Below are 20154 nucleotides of genomic sequence, written 5' to 3'. Positions count from 1 at the left end.
CTCGCCCCCGACCTTGCATACCACCTCGACTACCACCCCCACGACCTACTCCTCTACCACTTGAACTGCCCCCAAATTTCACTAGGAGCCAGTCCCCCATTGGCACTTGTTTTGATCATGCACTCCATCTCGTGCCCCATAAGTCCACAAACATAGCAGAAGTTGGGAAGTTTTTCATTATACCAAATAGCGCCTACTCTCTTTTATTGTTATTGGGACAACTCTGACCAGAGGTTTATCAAGCTCCATAAACACTCGCACCCTCAAGAACGAGGATGGGTTGATTATGCCTTCATCCACAATCACTGTGATAAGAGGGTGGCCAACCTTCCTAGCTACTTTCTTTGCCAATTCCTTCTTCTTCATGAGACCCTCTGGTATACCCTGGATGCGAACCCAGACCGAGATTCTATTGAGCTTGAACTCCTTTACATTAGTGAATCCATCGTACTCCTCCATGACAACTAGAGCTCCTCCGAAAAGCCAAGCCCCCCCTCCATCACTCGATTCCAATCACATAGGCATTGAGCCTATACTAGGAAGAGATTTGCGTTCAGCGCCTTGAAGGTCACTTCCTTTGCTGCTGACCACGCTATGCGCATCGCATTAAACAAGGCTGCATGACTAAAGGGTTTGGTGGTGTGAACCCTAAAGATTGCAAGCCATCGAACATCCTTGATCAGATTCTCTAGCTCTCCTAAGAAATCTAGATCGTCATCCTCCTCGCCCGTCAGCATTAGGTTCCTCAGCCGATCTTCAGGATTTATCTCCTGATCCATCCTCTCTCTCTCTGTCTCTTTCTTCTTAGGTTCACCTTGAGCGTCCTCCGTGTCCTTGTTTCAAAGACACGACTACACACAACACCCCCCGTACGTTAAGAACAGGATGATCCAACATAAAACTGGAAAGATTTGGTGGAATTGGTTGACTCTCGGCTGTGACGTCACCGTTGATCGAGAGGAATATTTGCTAGTATAATTTAAATTTAAAATGGAGGGAGTAATTTTCTCGTATCCTCGAGCCCCATCTAATGGCCCTAGTGCCCTACACGGCCTACACGAACCCCGGTCTGCCTGTACCGTACGCTGGCATGCTGCAACTGCAACTGCAACTTTTTCAGCCCTGACGTTTCTCTTCCTACCCCCAGGGTGCGCGCTCTGTCCCTCTGCCCCACCCCCCTTCTCTCTCTCGGCGACGACTGGGCGGCCGTCGCTGCCGTCCTACGCCAGGTGCCGTCGCTGCCTCCCTACGCCAGGTGCCCAGGTCTTCTTCGGGCCATTCGCCGGCGGCGAGCACCACCAGGTATGCCCACGCCTTGCTCTTCCCTTCCTGCTGTACAAAACCGAGCACCCAAACCCTAACTTACTATTTGCATTCGGATCTGGTCTAATTACAAGTGTATATCCATGAATTATGCCTACAAACTTTGATTGTTTTTGCAAAAATTATCGGTGTACAAGTGGACACCCATGTCCTGTCCGCCCCTTCTCAGTAGACCAGTTGTTCGGCCTCGGTGATATGAGTTCAGCTTGAGATTGACGACACACAGCTAGAGGTTTTTGCATTCTTTTCTACAGGGCCATGACCCTTGAGGCAGATTGTGCTTAGGATGCCTCTAGAATAGGGTTATCCGAAGCCCTCTGAATGATGCAGAGTCTGTCCTCTGTTCTTCAAAATTGTGTCTTTTTTCTATTTTGCTTGCATTGCTGAGACTGAGAATATCATATAGTCCATTGCGGATTTTAGCTGTTTTGCTTTTATTCTCTTCTCTTGCCCTGACTTAAACTTGTCTTTGCCATCCTAGAGAAGGGAGAGCTTCCCAGATAGAGCTGTTCCCCTCCAGTGTATCAGATGGCGAGGATAAAGCCCAAGCAATTGCTAATCCAAAGCAAGACGAAGAAGGCTCCATCTCGGATCAGCTACTCTACTATCATCACATGGAACTTGATTGTCATATTGGTTGTGCTATCTCTCTATGCTACCTACAGCCATTGGCATCAAAGGTTTATGTCCTTTCTGGAAATCATTTTTTTTGTTTATTTTACTATTTGGTGCCCCTAGCACACTTATATATTGCAATAAGTTGAGATGAAGTATGCTCATGCCCTGTAGTTGTTCAATAAGTAGTTTAATATTGTTTCTGCTCACCATTCCTCTATTGATGAGTTCAACCGCAGGTCTGCCCAAGACTTTGAAATGGAGCTTCATGAAGCTGAGGTAAGTTACACAGTCTTACAAAAATCTAGTGCAAGAAACTGTGCTCGTATTGTTTACACTTAATGAATCTGCAACTAGGTACATGTCATTTATGTTACTTAGGTGGCATCATCTCTCTTTCCCCCCTTTAAATAACTTTGTATGGCCTAGTGATTATACTAACTGATATGTTGGAAAGCGTGTTGCATGGTTAGTATCATAATTATACATTTCAGGTTTAACTCATTGATGTGGCTATTGGATTTTGTTTCTTATTCGTTCTGGCAGCAGAACCAATGAGAATTCTTGTTTATAAGAAATATATAGGGCTGTCGTCTGCATTTTCCCTATTGAATTTGCTTTCTTCATAGTTCATTTGTGATGAAATGGAACATGTATTTGACATAGTCTTTAATACTTAATAAAATTTTCTTGATAACTTATTATCAGTTTTTGGGGGACATTAGACATCAACGGTCAAACTCATTGATTGTCTTCCTTTGTTCATTTGTTTGAATCAAGCTTGCTGTGAGACCGGTGGATCCAAAAATGATAAGTAGACCAAGATATGCGGTAAGTTTTGTTGTTCACTCTTCTCAACTCAATTTCTAAACAAACCACCAGATGCTGATCTCATATTTAATCAACCATTGAAACTAACTTGAGAATATATGTAACATCTAATGTATATTGTATATGCATTATAACATGCTGTGCTGCTCCTGACATCTAAATCAGGTTGTGGTTTATTTTCTTGAAGCATGATATGCTTAAAGGATATGACACTCTGATACGTCTTCAAAAAATATTATTCCGCTAAGGATGCATGAATTTGCATGTGGAAATACAACTTTTGTTGTAGCATAGTGAGTTATGGCCTTTTGTGTGAACCCCATTACCCAAACAAGGTAATGGTAACAGTGCTTGTTAAGTGGGGATGAATGGTGTTTTTTTTGATGTTCTATACTGCTCAAACTATGCTCATGAAATGATGAAACCTGAGTCAGTCAGTACTGACCAAAGTTTAACACTAAGTAACACTTCCACTGGGCTTGAGAAGTTGAGACAAATCATCTAAGCCCCTGTTTGGTTGGGCTGTGGCTTTTGGAAAAGCAACTGTGAGCTGTGGCTTTTGGAAAAACAGTTGTGGAAAAGTAGCTGTGAGAAAGTCAAAAGTCTGTTTGGTTCGGCAGATGTAGCTTTTGAAACAAATGTTGAGCAGACCTCACATGTCATTCACACGCCCACAGCTCTCAACTCTCTCCCACGCTCACTGACGAGTGGACCCCGCTCGGCAGTCTCTTCTTCTTCCTCCCGGCGGGATGCATGTCCACCCGCTCCGCATCCTCGGATCCGCCGACCAGGATCGCGAAGCAGCCCGTGGTGGCGTGCCCGCGCCGAAGCCCGTCCGCGGTGGTGCGCTTGCATGCAGCTCGCCTGCATCCAGCGCATGCAGCTCGCCCGCATCCAGCGCCGACCGCCTCCAGCGCATCCATCACGCCCGCATTCAGCGCTGCCTGCGCACGTGCATCCAGCGCCCGCCCGCCGGAGCTCGAGCAGGAGGTCGCGAGGTGCGTGACGGGATGAAGGAGCAGGAGAGGGGTTGGAGCCGCACTCGCCGGCGGGGTCACCGGAGCTGAGCGCGGGAGGGACGCCGGAGCAGGTCCGCCGCCAGGACCGGGGTCATCGGAGCTCGAGCTCGAGGGGTCGCCGAGGCAGGGGATGCGCCCGTGCCGTCCGCTGGAGCTCGAGCAGGAGGCCGCGAGTTGCGCGACGGGAAGAAGTCCGCGACGGTGGCGGGGTGAAGTTGCGAGGTGCGCGACGGGAAAGAAGTTCACGACAGAAAAGAATAAAACCGAACCGGTATGTTCATAACCGTGGCAGGTGGGTAATTTTTTACCCCAAAAGCAGCTGAAAGCAGGGGGAGAGCTGCTTTCAATTTTGTACTAGAGCAAAAGCTGCTTTTGGGCAAAAGTAGCTGTGACTTTTGGGCCCTTTGGTTGGCTTTTGGCTTTTGCAAAAGCAAAAGCAGGTTCAAAAGCCCAACCAAACAGGGCCTAAATGCGACTAATACTGTGATATATTGGACGCCACTGCATACCTAGTTATGAAGTGTTTCTTTTGCTATGTTAAACTTCTGCTGTATGTTGTTGAGACTCAACATTTTGTAACACTGGTTGTCATCCGCAGAATTAGCAAGAAGACCAGATTCTGTTCATCCACAGAATTAGTATGAAAAATTATGGCATACAACCTTACTAAGTTGGTGATATAAATTTTGAATGCAATGATGCTTTGCAGATAAATTACTTGTTTTACAAATATTTTATCACCCTACTGCAGTTAATCATCTTTGTAGTAGAAAGAAGCATTATGCCACTGCTTAACTTCTGCAGGTAATGAACACTGCAAAGGGTCCAATTACTATAGAAATATACAAAGATGCTTCTGCTGGTGTTGTGGATAGATTTATCGACTTGTGGTAAGCACCATAAATTGTGATGAATCCAGGATTTATTTAATAGTTTCATGACATAAGATTTATATGATCATTTGTTTTGTTATTTTGATTGTGTTAGTGTCACAATATAGCTGTGCCATAGTCAGTTAAAAAACGTAGCTCTGCTTGTGTGTCATAGTTGGTTGAAAAACATAGCTTCGCTGTATATAGCATATATGATTAATCCACAGAAGTTAGAACTTCGAACCAGTAACTTTATCACAATTTGAATGGCAGTAGAGGTAGGGCTATGCACCACAGTTACACTATGAATAACTACAAATCTGCAACCTATCAAACAATACTTTTAGTTGATGGGTCAAGCAACACCTGCTAGTTTCAACACTCAACAGTTGGACTAAAATTCTCGTAGAATTTATATTCAGTTATTCGAGTCATAACATTGAACTTAAAAAGTGCTTTTATGCTCTCCCAAAGGAAACATGAAGTCTAATAGTGTTAATTAATGGGCAATCAATGGGCTTATTTGAGTCTTTCATGAACCTGTTAACAAAGTTTGGTTGTAATGATAAACTAGTTACTGGTGGCATGAATATGTGGCAGTTTTTAATGCTAGTGTGGAAAGTGTGAAACTATCGCTACCATGGTAGCATATGGCAACTATGCTTATGATATCGTAAATATTGTATTTGCTACTATGCATCTTTCCTGGGAAAACACTTCGAGTTGGAGCTAATAAGTTGATAATTCTTCAGGATGAGCTATTATTATTTTTTGGCTATTTGGTATAGTATCTAATATTTATCCTATTGCACAGCAAGAGTAATCATTTCAAAGGAATGCCATTTCGGCATATCATAAAAAATTTTGTAATTCAAGGAGGTGATTTTGATTTTGATGGAGCTGCCCAAGAATGGATAACGAAAGCTAAAGCTAGTGGGAAAAATGATCTCAGGTTTGATTCCTGTGTAGTGCATATATTAAATTATCTTGAATCTTAGTTTTGTAGACCAGATCTTTTATAACAGCAATGTCCTTAACGTTAACTATATTTCTACGATTTTGCAGTCCAAAACATGAGGCATTTATGATTGGGACTGCAAAGAATCCTAATAACAAAGGATTTGATTTGTTTATCACGACCGCTCCAATTCCTGACTTGAATGACAAGCTTGTTGTATTTGGGCGAGTTATCAAGGGAGAGGACATCGTTCAGGTGCTTTCTGAATTTCTCTTTCTGGGAGTTTTCTTCCGTAATGTTTGCTTGAATCATTAAGCTATGACTTATGTTTTCCTTTTATCTCTTTGTGCTGAATGGCTTCTTTGCTTATTGTATACCACATGTACTGCATTTTGGCCGATTTACATGAAACTGTTCTTGAGCTCTGAAAGCAGATGTTCAAATCTCTCTCTCTGGAATTGAGATAACTCTGCTTATATTGGAAGCATATAGAGTTAATACAACGAAAGTATGTTGGGATATCAGCTTAACAGGAACTGAGTACAAGAAACACTAGGCAGCAAAGATACGAAACTAGGCGAAACAAGAAGCTGCCCTAAAACAGTACTGTTAAACTCTCCCACATCCTAGCTTGGCACATTTGAAGGCTCAAAGCTATGCAGTCATCCAGGAGTTTCTCCATCTTAACATCCAGATTTTGCAGTTGTTTTCCTTCTTCAGGGGTCTCCACTTCTGCAAGAAAGCGACACCAGTGAGGACTATATGCCCATAGGCTTATCGGGGAAAGTGTGTTCAATCAACATCTTGTTCCTATTATTCCACAGTGCCCAAGCAGAACCTGCAAAAAACAAACGTTGCCAAGTGCTGAGAGATACCGTTCCTATTTTGGAGCCAACTCTGCTAAATTCAGCTCTTGAGTTTGGGAAACCATTCAAGCCAAACACATTTCTTAGACAGCACCACAGTACCCTTGCTACGGAGCAACAAAAAATATGTTGTCTATTGCTTCCTGTTGATCACATGAGCAACAGTAAAATTTCCGTTTCCAACTCCTCTTCAAAGTCGCAGCAGATTGTAACTTGTGAAACAATTGCCTTATAAACACTTTAATTTTTAGCGGTTCTTTATACTTCCAAATTGCCCTTGCCTGAATATCAGTCACTCCTACGTCAGATAAGAATTTATAGAGGCACTTAGGACTTATCTAAAGCCAATACAACCTTATCCTCTTTCCTATTATCTACACACACAGAATCAAGTTGAGCTCTCCAGTCCTCCAGAAGCTCCATCTCTGCTCCATGCAGACTCCTGAACTGTGTATTCCAGTCACCGTCATCATGTAACTGTTACTAGAGTATCAGGATCAGATCGTAATCTAAATAGGTCAGAATAGTAGATTTCTAGTGGTGTCTTTTCAATCATGTATCGTTCCCTATGCTAGCCATTTCATTGCCAACCCTGCACCACCCCCCCCCCCCAAGATGTCTGCCAGAGCTGTGAGGAGCCTTTTTGTTTGGTGATAAAGAAAGAACCCTGTTTCACATACTTATTCTTCAGAATTTGAGCCCAAATAGGTGTTTCGGATGTCGATTTATACACTAGAAGGTGTTCAAAATGCCAAGTTATATATGAATATAACATGCTGCATTAATGAAAAAGCCTGGCCAAATTGAATTCGTCATTTACGTTAGGACTGTTGGCATATGCACATAGGCTGTTTACGTATTTTCATTTGGGTTATATCACTATAATAGTTGCTTATTAGATTTTGTTTTTGTCTGCTTGTTTACACAACACAGGAGATTGAAGAAGTTGACACTGATGAGCATTATCAGCCAAAGGCTGCCATAGGCATCATCAATATCATGCTAAAACAGGAGCCTTGAGCTGCGTATCCTCCTTGTCATGTACATGAAGACCTTAACCACATGCCTGATGACTTTCTGTAGTTCGAAAAGGTCCATACATCTCATTGAGTTGCTTTTGTATTGATGACGTGTATTCGGATGCGATCCTTCCTCTGGAGTCTGGACGACGCCTTATGTTTTGCGTGGAAGGCATTTGTGACGATTGTTCAAGTTGTTGTTGCAGCGTTTGTGTATAATATTCACAGGTTTTTGGCTGTCAGCATGTGCGAGCATATAAATACTGTGCTGCTACACCCCATATAATGGTTGTGGTAACAGTAAGCAGTCTATTCTCTGCTAATGCTATCAGTAACCTATTTGGGCCTTGTGAATGAATCCAATAAAATCAGTGCACGTGCTTCTGCTGGTTATTTCTTTGGTAACAACCAGAAGTATATGTCTATATCGCACGAAAGAGGTGGCAGCAGGTGGGACTTATTTAGCATGGACAGTGGGTCGTGGGGTACTGTGGTCGCTCAATTTGGTGCACAAGGTTCTTTTTAGCAAAAATAAATGTCGGAGTAAAAGTTTTGCAAATAGAAGTATTATACTTATCTTTTGTTGATGTAATATGGCTATGGTCAAGATTCAAAAAAAAAGAGAGGCTATGGTCATACAGGGAAATTCGAACCTACCACCAAATCATTTGTAGCCAACTGAACTGGTAGAATATATGACGAAATTTGAATCTGCACAGTCAAAGACTTCCGAAGAACATCACGGTGACTATATTCCTGAAAAGCAGGATCATCCAAGGTTCACACACGAGCTCATGGACTTCAAGTTGCATTATTTTTCGCTCTCTCCCTCAATCACATCTCCCTCTGATTTGTTTTTACCATTGTTTGCGATACTGCAACGCAAGGTGACACAGCTCGTGGATGAAGGCGATGAAGCTGCCATGGGTGGTGGAAGGAAGGGACGACGACCAACTGGTGATGGAGGGTCCTGTGGGCTTCCTTGATGGGCTCAGTGGGCCTACATATTTGGGCTGGACTTTTTTTAATTCCCAAAATTATTTGTAGAGGAGAGCAAATCAACTCGCCTGTGGAAAAGTTGGTCTATAGAGGCCCTCTACATAAGAGGTTGGCAGTTGCGCCTCTGCAAATAAGATTTGCGTGCTGGTAAAAAAATTCCCCCTTTCATAGTAGCAAAGTCCTTTTGAATTAATTAAAGAGCAAAATATGCCACACCTCTAAGAATTGTCAAGGTTCCACATCAGAATCCTCCACAGACTGCGACCCTAACTGTGCTGGAAATTAAGGGGCGTGTGACCACCACCTGAGATACAACTCTTTGGAGGCAACGACAACGACTTGCTTCTTAAGGGTCTCATTTTCTTCATTTCCTATGGGCTTCTTTTTCTCCCTATAAGATTTGAAAACCGTAGCAGAGAACGAAACTCCTTTCTAATTTTGTGCCTTCTTAGTGGCTCTTGCAGGCACCACTCTATACACCTCGATCCCGGGTACCATGCGAGAGTGGTCATACTCACTAGCAACCAGGCGGTCGCCTCTGCTGATGTCAGACTCGTGCTGCTCGCATGCCTCTAAGTTGGAGACTTAGAGGCAAAGTGTACATCTTAGCCCATAGCTGCTCCTCAGTCATGGTGGCTCAGTGGATCTGTGCCTCCGCCTCGATGGCGCTGTTCTTCTCGCGCACCTCAATCTTGTCCTGCCTGCAGGTTGGCGGCAAGCTCGTCGGACGCACGGATCCGAGCCTCAGCCTTGGTGAGCCTACACTCGCCCGCAATAACCTTGTCCTACAGTCTAGAAATTCTCTTGACTGAGATTGATGGCATGTCTTAGTTTTAGATGCTTTGCGCTTCCATGCTTCAATCTTGTCCTGGAGCTGTGGCATGGTCATGGAGGCTGCACAGATCTATGCTTGGGCTTTTGTCGCACCGTGCTTCCAAACCTCGAGTTCTGCGACCGCGCTGCTACGTGCCAGCAGGATCTCTTCCCAGAGGACTGCCTCAATCTTAGTGGCCATGTCCTGCCACTCGGTGATGTCAGCTCGAAGACGTTCCTTGGTGTTTTCTGCCCAGTCCTTAGCCTCCTTGAGGATTCTCTCACGCATAAGATGATCTCGTCTTGGAGCATAGCCACGGTCACATTGAGCCTCAGCTCGTCCACACTCTTGACCTCCTGCACAGCCACAGGTGGTGTTGCTGCTACTAATGCTTGGAGCATGCTTGTGTAGCATCTGCATTATACAGGCTCCCAAGCAGCAACTTGAGGTTTCATGTCGTTCAGCATCTCTCAGCCTTGTGCAGTTGTGCCTTTGTGAAGCATACCTCCTCTTTCGCCTGTTCAACTTGACTGCCATTGTTGTCACCGTCGCTGTCACTGTCCTACCCCTTTCGGACTTCTTGTCGATAGAGATATGGATTATATCAGGGGCTTCTACCTCCTTCAATTTCAAAGGCACACATGATCACTATCCAAACAAGTTTCCACCAGCTGAGCTGCCTGAAATTGAAGTGAACATAATCAAACAGTTATGTTTAGTCTAGTGCATAGATAATCTGGTATTAGGACGACATTGCAATATATTTGTAAGAACTTTTTTACTATGGTTGGGGAGGCACCAGGAAACGTTAGATGTGTCTATGATTGGTGGACCCATATAAGGGAAGGCGTTGAGAGGCGTCAATGAGGGAGACGTTAGATGTGTCTATGGTCGGTAGGCCCATATGCGCCGTAACGCCTCCCAACACCTGAGGATTAGGACTTCAAATAAAAGAGTGGCAATTCCTTTTTTTAGTTAATTTTTTTTAATCAAGGGTAAAACGGTCAATCCACAATTGTAAAAATAATATTTTGAGTAGTATAGTTGGGATGTATGATTTAAGTACTATAGTTTGATGAATATTTGCTTTTAAAAAAAGATGAATATTTTCGTCTTGTTAGGGTTCATTCGCCGCCGTCTCTGAATTCTCCGTCGAGATCTAGGCCCGACCCCTTCTCACCAGCCCTCAGCTCCCCAACCGAGCATGTGGAGGCCATGGCGGTGACTATGCTCCCGGTCGTGGCGGCGGTGGCCATCCTCGCTGCCCGGGGGGGGGGGGGGGTGCGGGTGGCGAGGTGCGCGCGTCCATGGACGCAGCGGTCCGTGGTGGCGAAGCTAGAGGGCGGGCTCGGCAAGCCGGTGCCCACCACCAACTACCGCGCCTGCTACGAGTAATAGCGTCGTGAGGGCTGCTCGCGTGTGGTGGGCGACGAGGAAGAGGACGGCGTCGACGACCTAGAGGGCGAGTTCGGCCTGCAGGACGGCAGCACGGGGCACGATGACGACCCGCAGTACGTCGTCGAGTCCATGCTTAGGGCCATAGGCGGACCGACCTATAGGGAGAGCTTGGGCGGCCGCCCTAGGTCCTCTCCGGCGAGTTCCACTAGTACCCTCAGTTCTCCGGCCGGCGACGGCGTCCGTCGAGCGAGTCAGCGAGCGCAGCCGCGAGTTGGTTAGCTGCGTGAGGTTGAAGAAGATGCCTCCTGCTGGGCCATCTAGCAAATAAGGCCCATCCCCACCCCAGTCCTCAAGGGTCATGGCCCATTTTCTAGCCCAATGGCAATAGGGCTTGGTGCAAGGCAAGTTGGAGGGACCAGGGGCGCACCCACATTCGCTCAATCGCTCGCATAGCAGCTCAGGAGCTCGGCGACGGTGCTCCAATCCAACTCGCGGCGGCGCTCCACTGCTCTAGGCCGGCAGGCCATGCTCCTTGCCTCTACCTATTTTCTTATACCGCTTCTGGCTCAATGGAGTTGGAGCTGCCGACCTCCTCGCCATGCTAGACGCATCACCGGCTCTAGCTTCATCTCTTCCCCCAATCGCTTCATCTCCTCTCCCATCCATCTTCTGTTGCCTACTAGGTGCTGGCGTCCTCGCTCCTCAGCCGCCTGAGTGTAGCCGCGTGTAGGGCCGCCCGTCGCCGCTCGCTAGCCACTGGCGTAGGGGGCTAGGGGGTAGGGACGGGGAGCCAGAGAGGGGAGGCAAGGAGCATGGCTTGCCGGCCTAGAGCAGTGGAGCGCAGCCGCGAGTTGGTTAGCTGCATGAGGTTGAAGAAGATGCCTCCTGCTGGGCCATCTAGCAAATAAGGCCCATCCCCACCCCAGTCCTCAAGGGTCATGGCCCATTTTCTAGCCCAATGGCAATAGGGCTTGGTGCAAGGCAAGTTGGAGGGACCAGGGGCGCACCCACATTCGCTCAATCGCTCGCATAGCAGCTTAGGAGCTCGGCGACGGTGCTCTAATCCAACTCGCGGCGGCGCTCCACTGCTCTAGGCCGGCAGGCCATGCTCCTTGCCTCCCCTCTCCAGCTCCCCATCCCTACCCCCTAGCCCCCTACGCCAGTGGCTAGCGAGTGGCGACGGGCGGCCCTACACGCGGCTACGCTCAGGCGGCTGAGGAGCGAGGACGCCAGCACCTAGTAGGCAACAGAAGATGGATGGGAGAGGAGATGAAGCGATTGGGGGAAGAGATGAAGCTGGAGCCGGTGATGCGTCTAGCATGGCGAGGAGGTCGGCAGCTCCAACTCCATTGAGCCAGAAGCGGTATAAGAAAATAGGTACTGCCCTTAATCCATTATCCATTAAAATTTGTTAGTCAAATAAATAGATAAAGATTGATCTCTGACTAGTGAAATCAATTCAATGGTTAATTGGTTTTGCAGATTTGAAAAGCTTTTTTCCTAATACAAATTCCACAAGTGATTGGTTACAACAGTATGATTGGTTGGAATATAGTGTGGCTAAGGATGCGACATTTTGCTTCTATTGCTTTCCTTTTAAGCAAAAGCCCTTAGAAACACATTTTGGTCATGATGCATTAAGTAAAGAGGGGTCTGGGGTATAGTAATTGGATTACAATATCGATAGGGTATACATACATAGTTAGACTGGTATATCGGTCAAGTTTTGTATCTGTACATAGCGATCCGCCCTATCTCATATTTTCGGCTAGGTCCGCCACTGCTCAGGGCGCAGATGAGCTACTGCCACGGCGGGGACACGCATCCCGGCTTCAGCCCCATCCCCAATGTGCTGCTCCTCACCAACGACCAGATGGTACACACCTGCTGCTCTCCTCTTCCTCTGCTGCTTGCATTGCTTGCTTTCGGTTGAAGTCTGTAGGCTAAGACAAGCAAGCAAACGAAGCCATCATTGTTATAAAGCAACAAATAGTGATACTTAAGTGAATAAGAATTGCTATAGCTTGTTTGTCCTATGCCTGAAACTCTATTGTCTAAAGGTCCATGATTGCATAGATAAGTCATCGAATTGTTGTATAGAAATATGAATATGCTAATATGACACCCAAGTGTTTTTTTTTCTGCTAATTAAACATTGTCATGTACTGAGTATGTCCCTTTTCATATTCATTGTTCCACGTGGGATGATTTGAACAGTTGATTCAGTTACCTATCTGAATAATATCGCTTAAACTTGTCTTGCCTGTTACCTTAACATTTTACATGTCACAATTCTGAACTCTGAATATTTGCTAGCTCTTTTGGTTTAGATGATACTCCATTTATTTCCAATTCCATTGGTGTCATCACCCCTGCATCTCAGCATGGATGGGATCAAACCTATAACATCATGATCTATAGGGTGTACATTTGTTTCCTTATTGTCTGATGCTTCTGTCAAGCACTTGTTTGATAGGAATTGCATGTTGTTTTTCTTCCAAAGGAAGCAACTCATCTTCTAATGTTTGTTTATTTTTTAGGTTATCTGAACCAACAGGTACTAGTGCCACTTTCAAGGCCTTGAGGGCATGCTGCCAACAACATGGCTGCTAGCCTAAACCAGCAGATGATAGCAATTGAAGGGAACGTTGAACGCTCACATAATGAAGTCTTCTAAATCATTGCCTAGTAGTTGAGGCATGTTTAGGATTGCAACATCTTACTGATCTTGGATATGTGCAACTGCATGTCAACTTACTTTGTTTAAACTAGTTGTAAGGCTGCTAGGTGCTTTGTTTAAACTTCTGTATTCTTCATAGCTCAAATTGTTTCAGGCTTATAAGCATTTGAAATCGCTTGGATATATCGTTGGAAGATTTGGTGTTCCTTGGACAATGAAGCATAGTTGTACTTGTGACACTGATCAGAGCTTAAATAGAGCAAGACTAAAGTTATGATCTCTGCAATTAATCTAGTTCTATGCCTATCAACTTTTGTATCAGATTATCACCCAAAGGTTTCTGGTGACAATACTCTGTTTTTCCCTTCCCCATACTCCTCTGAACAAGGAAAAAAACTAATGAAACTGAGGCATTATTTATGTTGACCAGGGAAAAAAAGAATTGGATTACCTAAAAATGTCAGATTAGAACTTGACTAATCTATGAATGCATGTGCCAAGTATATCTGTAATCTGTTTGGCTCTGGCACTGGAAATGTTAGATTAGTCACCAGCTGAAGTTGTCTAATACATCTTTCAGATAGATAATAGTGTTTGTAGGACTGAATTAGTGAAAAAGATGTACCAACTACCAATCATCATAAAATGTAACCACAAACACATAAATCAAGGTTACAAGTAGCATAATAGCCATGGTGGCTTTGGAATTACTTAGCACTAAAAGCCTAAAGCAACCAGTACCAGCTCCAACTCAAAGCAATCATACATCTCAAGCCATATCTAGCCTAAGGCAAGGGTAAGCTCATCTTGTAATGGGTAAGCTTCATGCCTCTAATTCAATAGCCTTAAAAAATGTGCAATCACTTTATTTTGACTGATGATCCACCAAATCATTATCAGTAACGTTGGACATAACTAAAAGTACACAAGCTAATAATGCAGTATGGGTAAGTTCACTGTAAATATGTTAAGACAGTTCCATTATTAGTAAAATTTGGTGGTGGTAACTGGTAAGCAATTTGAGATGCAGGAATTTGAGAAATGAACAATAGATTATGAATCACTGAAACTAACAGCTGACCCATGGTTCACCATACTTCAGTTACTTCACCACTGAAAAAACTATTACTAATTTGGCTATTTGATAATCGACAAGGCTAATTAGAAAACCAGACATGATAGCAGAATGACAGTGCTTATCAGACATATACAATAGCCCAGTGAGAGGGTTCAAAGTACTACGTGGGCTCGACTGGTCACAGGCTCACATTACTTCGAGATTGTAGGGGACCGTGACACCTAAGAGGGGGGGGGGGGTTGAATTAGGCAACTTAAAATTCTAACTCTAAACTATGGCCTCTTTTTCTAATCTTAGCAAAACCTATACAAAAGATAAACTATCTAAATGTGCAACTACGGTTTTGCTAGTGTGTTGCTATCTCTACCGCAAAAGGAGTAATACAATCAATGTAAATGCCGAAGCTAAAGAGCAAGGTAGAGATATGCAAACTCCCGTTGACGACTTTGGTATTTTTACTGAGGTATCGAGAAGCATGCAAGCTTCCCCCTAGTCCTCGTTGGAGCCCCTCATAAGGAATCCCTCGCAAGGGCTAAGCTCCTGGTCGGGTAACTCCATGGATAGCCTCGGGCCTTCCCCACGCATAAGTGGGTCTCTGACGTGCCTTCCGGCAAGTCTCTCCCGGATGCTCCCCGCCGTCTTCACTATCAAGCTTCTGACCAAAATGCCACAGGCCTTGTTCTCTCAAGTACACGGTGGTAGCCACACCACAACCGCGGTTAGTGTGATCTCGCAAGACTACAAGCCCCTCTGATGTACAACAATGGTGCGCGCAAGCACCGAGTGGTAAGAGGTATGCAAACCTCACTAAACACTAGGCCTAAACCTAGAGCAAGCACATAAGCGGTGGTCTAATCAACCTAAGCACTTTGCAAAGCACCTACGCTAATTACCTAATGAATCACTAAGCACTATGTAAGTGGAGATCACTAAAATGGTGTATCAACACCCTTGATATGTTTCCTCAGCTCCACTCCCCTCAAATGGCCGGTTGGGGGGTCTATTTATAAGCCCAACTGAGAAAGTAGCTGTTGGGGACGAAATCCCGCTTTTCTGCTACTGACCAGACGCGTCCGGTTGTCCTGACCGTTGGAGCCACGATCAACTGATCGGACGCTGCCAGCATCCGGTCATATACCACCGGACACGTTCGATCGCAATTTCACCACTCTAGAACCTTTCTATACTCGATTGGATGCTGCAGTCATACGTCCAGTCGATTTACCGCCAGCATTCAGTCGCTGCTGCTGATGCCTCTGTTGTTGAGCCTCTTGATCGGAGCGTTCAGTCACTTTCCTCCAGCGTTCGGTCACCTCTGTGAGCTCATTTCTTCGCGATCTTACGTATGGCTTGGTTCCTATCTTCATGCTTGGACTTTGCTTCATATCTTGGGTCTTCTCTTGTGCTCATAGGGTCTTGCTTATGGTGTTGATCATCAGATCATCACGTCGCCTTCGTCCAAGTCACATCTTGCACCCTATTGAACTACAAAACAATCACTTGTAAATTTATTAGTCCAACTTGGTTGTGTTGGTCATCAAACACCAAAATCCAAAGTAAATGGTCCTAGGGTCTCCCCCTTTTTGATGATTGATGACAACACGACCAAAGCAAGCAAATAATAGAATTTTGAAATTTGAAAACTACCTACTTGCTAGGATACAATACAAGGGGCAAGATTATATGATGCTAAAAGAAACTACTTGTAAAACTAAAGGGTACCACATAAAAACTTATCTTGCCCTTGCAAATGTCCCCATATGGCATTATGGATTTAAGCCTTACTTCCTACAAATTTTCCAAATTACATAGATTAATCCATAATTCACTATCCTCTCTTTCTTGGACCATTACCTACTTGTAGACCATTACCACTTGTAAATTATTATGATCTAGCTTTTGGTCCTACAAATTATTGCTTTCTTTTTGTCCTCTAAATTCTCCCCCTTTGGAATCAAACACCGAAAAGGAAGACATTAGTAGCACAAGGGAGGGTCAAACTTTGTGATCCTTTGTGTGTAAAGTGGAATAGGTCACAAAATTTGACTCTCACATTATATAGATTAAGCTCCCCCTAAATATATGCATACATATGGTAGAGGACAAAGCATATGCATAATTGGCAAATTATTGCTCAAGGGAATTTAATCTATATAATGCATGGAGAAAGCATATAAATATCAAAATGAAATCAACATGATGATATCGGTTTAGAAATACCACATGTGGAAACCAATTTTGATTTCTACCACTTGCAATAGGTGGTGGATATTTGAAGTATGATGCTTAACTCTGGGGACTCCATTTTTCTTGCAATAAGACTACTACACACATGGTAAGCTTGGAAAGGTGTTAGTCTCAAAGCATCCAACTTGTAGAGTAACCTCCCCCTAAATTTGTGCACACAAGTATGGAATACTTGTAGAAAACATGCACATTAATTTTAGAATAAAAAATACCACTTGAAAGATGACATCACATGAATATGAGCAGGGTTCAAAATTTTGGCGAAATTTCACGAAATTCGATAATTTTGGTGGTGGCCGAAAGAAAAATCCAAAATTTTATAATACACTAATACATGTGTTATATAACTTTAGACTCAATTTTTTATTGTTTATATTGCATATTTTTGTATTCAATAGATGTGTAGTCATAAATCATACTAATATTTATTTAGATTTAAATGTTTTTTTAGAAAAAGCATACTTCATGTGCTAGTCTCTAAAAAATTTTCACCGAAATTTCGGCCAAATTTCGCGAAATTCGGTAGTTTCGGTGGTGGCCGAAATTTTTGCAATACCGAAATTGAAAACCCTGAATATGAGAGTCATTTTTGAAGGCGATATTCAGGAGAAATTATCTACAAATTGGACTTTAGCACATATTAGATGAACAATCATAAGACAAGCTATGTGTCATGCTCCTAAACAATTTTAAACCATGTAGGATTGCTCCAAGGAATAAGAATGAAACTGAGCAAGCCTACCATAAGATATACCTAGTGTATGCATGACAAAAGATATAAGCATGCAAATGCAAACCTAGGCATGAAGTATAACTAGATGCTTAAAGACGCCACTAGTAGGAAATTAAATCTAGTACCATTTGAAGCAAATTAAATCTAGTTACCTAACATGGGAAGGGGAATTTGGGTCCATAGTATTCACTAACCCACTTGGCAATGATTTTATCCATCATGATGCACCCCATGAAATGCATCCATACTTTGCCAAGTCTCCAAATTCCCCGAAGTCCATTGGACTTATCACTTCCCTTTTAGGATCCAAACCTTCTTGGTGCTCTTTATGTTGAAAATGATTTCCTTTGGCACCCAAAAGCGTTTGACCCCATTGTTGGCTTGCTTGTTCACCTTGATGGCCACCACCTTATCATTTTTCTTCTTCTTTAACAAGTATGGTATGGAGGCCTTCTTGTTCACCTTGTTGGTGTAGGTGTTGGAGAGCTTGCTTGTTTGCTTCTTCTCTTTCTTCTTCACTCCTCCCCCATTCTTCACCTTGCACTCATAGGACTTGTGACCTTCCTTGTGGCACACATAGCAAACCACGGTTTGTCCTTCATCAAGCTTCTTCACTCCCTTGACGGTGTTATCTTAATGAAGTTGGGCTTGCTTCGCTTTGCCTTTCACTTGAGTTAAGTCCTTGGTGAGGCGAGTTACTTCTTGCTTGAGTTGCTCATTCTCCTTTTCAACCTCTTGTGTGCATGTATCTACAACAACTTTCTCAACATAAACTTGGTTGCACAAAGATGAGTCTAAACATAAATCATTATAAGAAGTAGAGGCATCCTTTTTAGACATGTTAAAGATAGAACTTTTCTTTTTAGATGTCTTGGTGGGGGTTGTACTAACGGCTTCAAGATTAGCAACTTTATTAGTTAGCTCATCACAATGTTTGCACATGGTTTCCATTTTAGCAAGCAAACTTGTATAAGCATCTTGTGAGCTAGCTAACTTTTCTTTTAATTTTTTATTTTTCTTTACAAGTTGCTCATCATTGATTGTGCACGCATTTGTTGTTGCACTAGCCTCAAGTTGCTCAATTTTAGTAGACAGTTCAACATTGAGATTAGCAAAGTTCTCATATTGTTTAAGCAAAGTTTTGTATGCTTCTTATGAACTGTCTAGCTTTTCTTTTAATTTTTTGAGCTTCTTTTGTTGACTAGTACAAACTTTAGCATAATTAAGATTTTGTTACATAATTTCATCATAAGAAGGCATTTCATCATCACTATCACTCTCACTAGAGGATGAGCTTTTGTTACCTCATGCCATAAGGCACATACGAGAAGAGCTTGATGATAAGTGCTTGCATCCTCGCCTCTTGTGATGGTGTTCTTCACTTGAAGAATCATCCCATGACCTTATTGATGTGAGGGCTTGGTTTTTGCATGCCCTCTTCTTTGTCTTGGGTGTGGGCTTGTTTGGATAAACTTCCACAAAGTGCCCCAACTTGCCGCATCGATAGCATCCTCTCTTTCTTTGCTCATTTCTTTGGTTGGCGAAAATGAGATCTTGGATTTGGATGGGCACACCCTTAACATTGAGCCTTTGGATCATCTTATCCACCTTGTTGATTAGTTTGATTGATTCTTCATCAAGGTCGGAGGTGGAGGAGGAAGATTGATCATCTTCACTTGAATCTTCATCATCATCATCGTCCTCATCTTCTTCTTCATCTTCACTTGAGGAGATTGAGCTTAAGCTTGTCTCAACTTGCTTGCCCTTCATCTTCTTTTTCTTGCTACATGCGAGAGCTTTGCCTTTGCTTGATGAAGAGGCTTCGTCTTGACCCATCTTACGTGACATTTCAAATGCCACTATCTTGCCAATGACTATGCCGGGGTCATGGTGCTCAAGTTCTCCATGTTGTGAAGGATGGTGATGATACTTGCATATTTCTTTTGTGGTAGCATGGAGATGATCTTCCTCACGATGTCCGCATCATCTAGCTTTGTTAATCCTATTGAATGGAGCTCATTGATAATTAGATTCAAATAAAAATACATATCACGAACAAGCTCATCATCATTCATTTTAAAGGAATCATAATTTTGTTTAGCTAGACAATGTTGTGTACGGCTTGGTTCCTATCTTCGTGCTTGGACTTTGCTTGATATCTTGGGTCTTCTCTTGTGCTCCTAGGGTCTTGCTTATGGTGTTGATCATCGGATCATCACGTCGCCTTCGTCCAAGTCACGTCTTGCACCCTATTAAACTATAAAACAATCACTTGTAAATTCATTAGTCCAACTTGGTTGTGTTGGTCATCAAACACCAAAATCCAAAGTAAATGGGCCTAGGGTCCATTTTCCTTACATAGATGACCAAGCCACTCAAGCTCAGATCAATAAAAAAATTGTAGGTTCAGATCAATATGAAATTGCAGGTTCAATACAGGATAATAAAATCATATAGGTTGCAAAACTCAAGGCATATATAATAGAAACAGTGTTGGGTCTTGGGTTGTCCTTATCCCAAGACTACAATATAATTACCAGATGAAACAAACAATAAAGAAAATCACACCACAAATCTCTTTACATGGCGTCGAACAGGTTCATCAAATAAAATCTGCCCTACAGAGCATGGTTTCATTTTAACTGGACTTACAAGTTCCTCTGAACCAGAGTTCACTTACTAGTCGTGTACTAACTGTAACT

General features: G+C 43.5%; 1 protein-coding gene across 1 annotated transcript; it reads left to right on the top strand.

The window, feature by feature from the left end:
* Window positions 1-1092: 1092 nt before the first annotated feature.
* Window positions 1093-7896, top strand: LOC136550158 (peptidyl-prolyl cis-trans isomerase CYP21-4-like). The gene is made up of 8 exons (XM_066541645.1): window positions 1093-1302; window positions 1805-2003; window positions 2178-2217; window positions 2719-2769; window positions 4593-4678; window positions 5475-5612; window positions 5726-5873; window positions 7418-7896. Exons 2-8 carry the CDS (start codon window positions 1852-1854, stop codon window positions 7502-7504), a joined length of 702 nt encoding a protein of 233 aa, XP_066397742.1. The 5' UTR covers window positions 1093-1302; window positions 1805-1851; the 3' UTR covers window positions 7505-7896.
* The last annotated feature ends 12258 nt before the right edge of the window (window positions 7897-20154 follow it).

This window comes from Miscanthus floridulus, chromosome 4 (genome assembly GCF_019320115.1).
Source record: "Miscanthus floridulus cultivar M001 chromosome 4, ASM1932011v1, whole genome shotgun sequence".
In the NCBI taxonomy this organism is placed as follows: domain Eukaryota; kingdom Viridiplantae; phylum Streptophyta; class Magnoliopsida; order Poales; family Poaceae; genus Miscanthus; species Miscanthus floridulus.
The sequence above is the reverse complement of the archived record's forward strand: the minus strand, read 5'-3'. Positions and strand labels throughout refer to the sequence as shown.

What these genes read in the sequence shown, in the direction of transcription:
- LOC136550158 (XM_066541645.1), top strand. Translation starts at nt 1,852, where the DNA reads ATGGCGAGGATAAAGCCCAAGCAATTGCTAATCCAAAGCAAGACGAAG. An exon ending in GATAGATTTATCGACTTGTG is followed by an intron (nt 4,679 to 5,474) that starts GTAAGCACCATA and finishes CCTATTGCACAG; the next exon opens with CAAGAGTAATCATTTCAAAG. An exon ending in AGGGAGAGGACATCGTTCAG is followed by an intron (nt 5,874 to 7,417) that starts GTGCTTTCTGAA and finishes TACACAACACAG; the next exon opens with GAGATTGAAGAAGTTGACAC.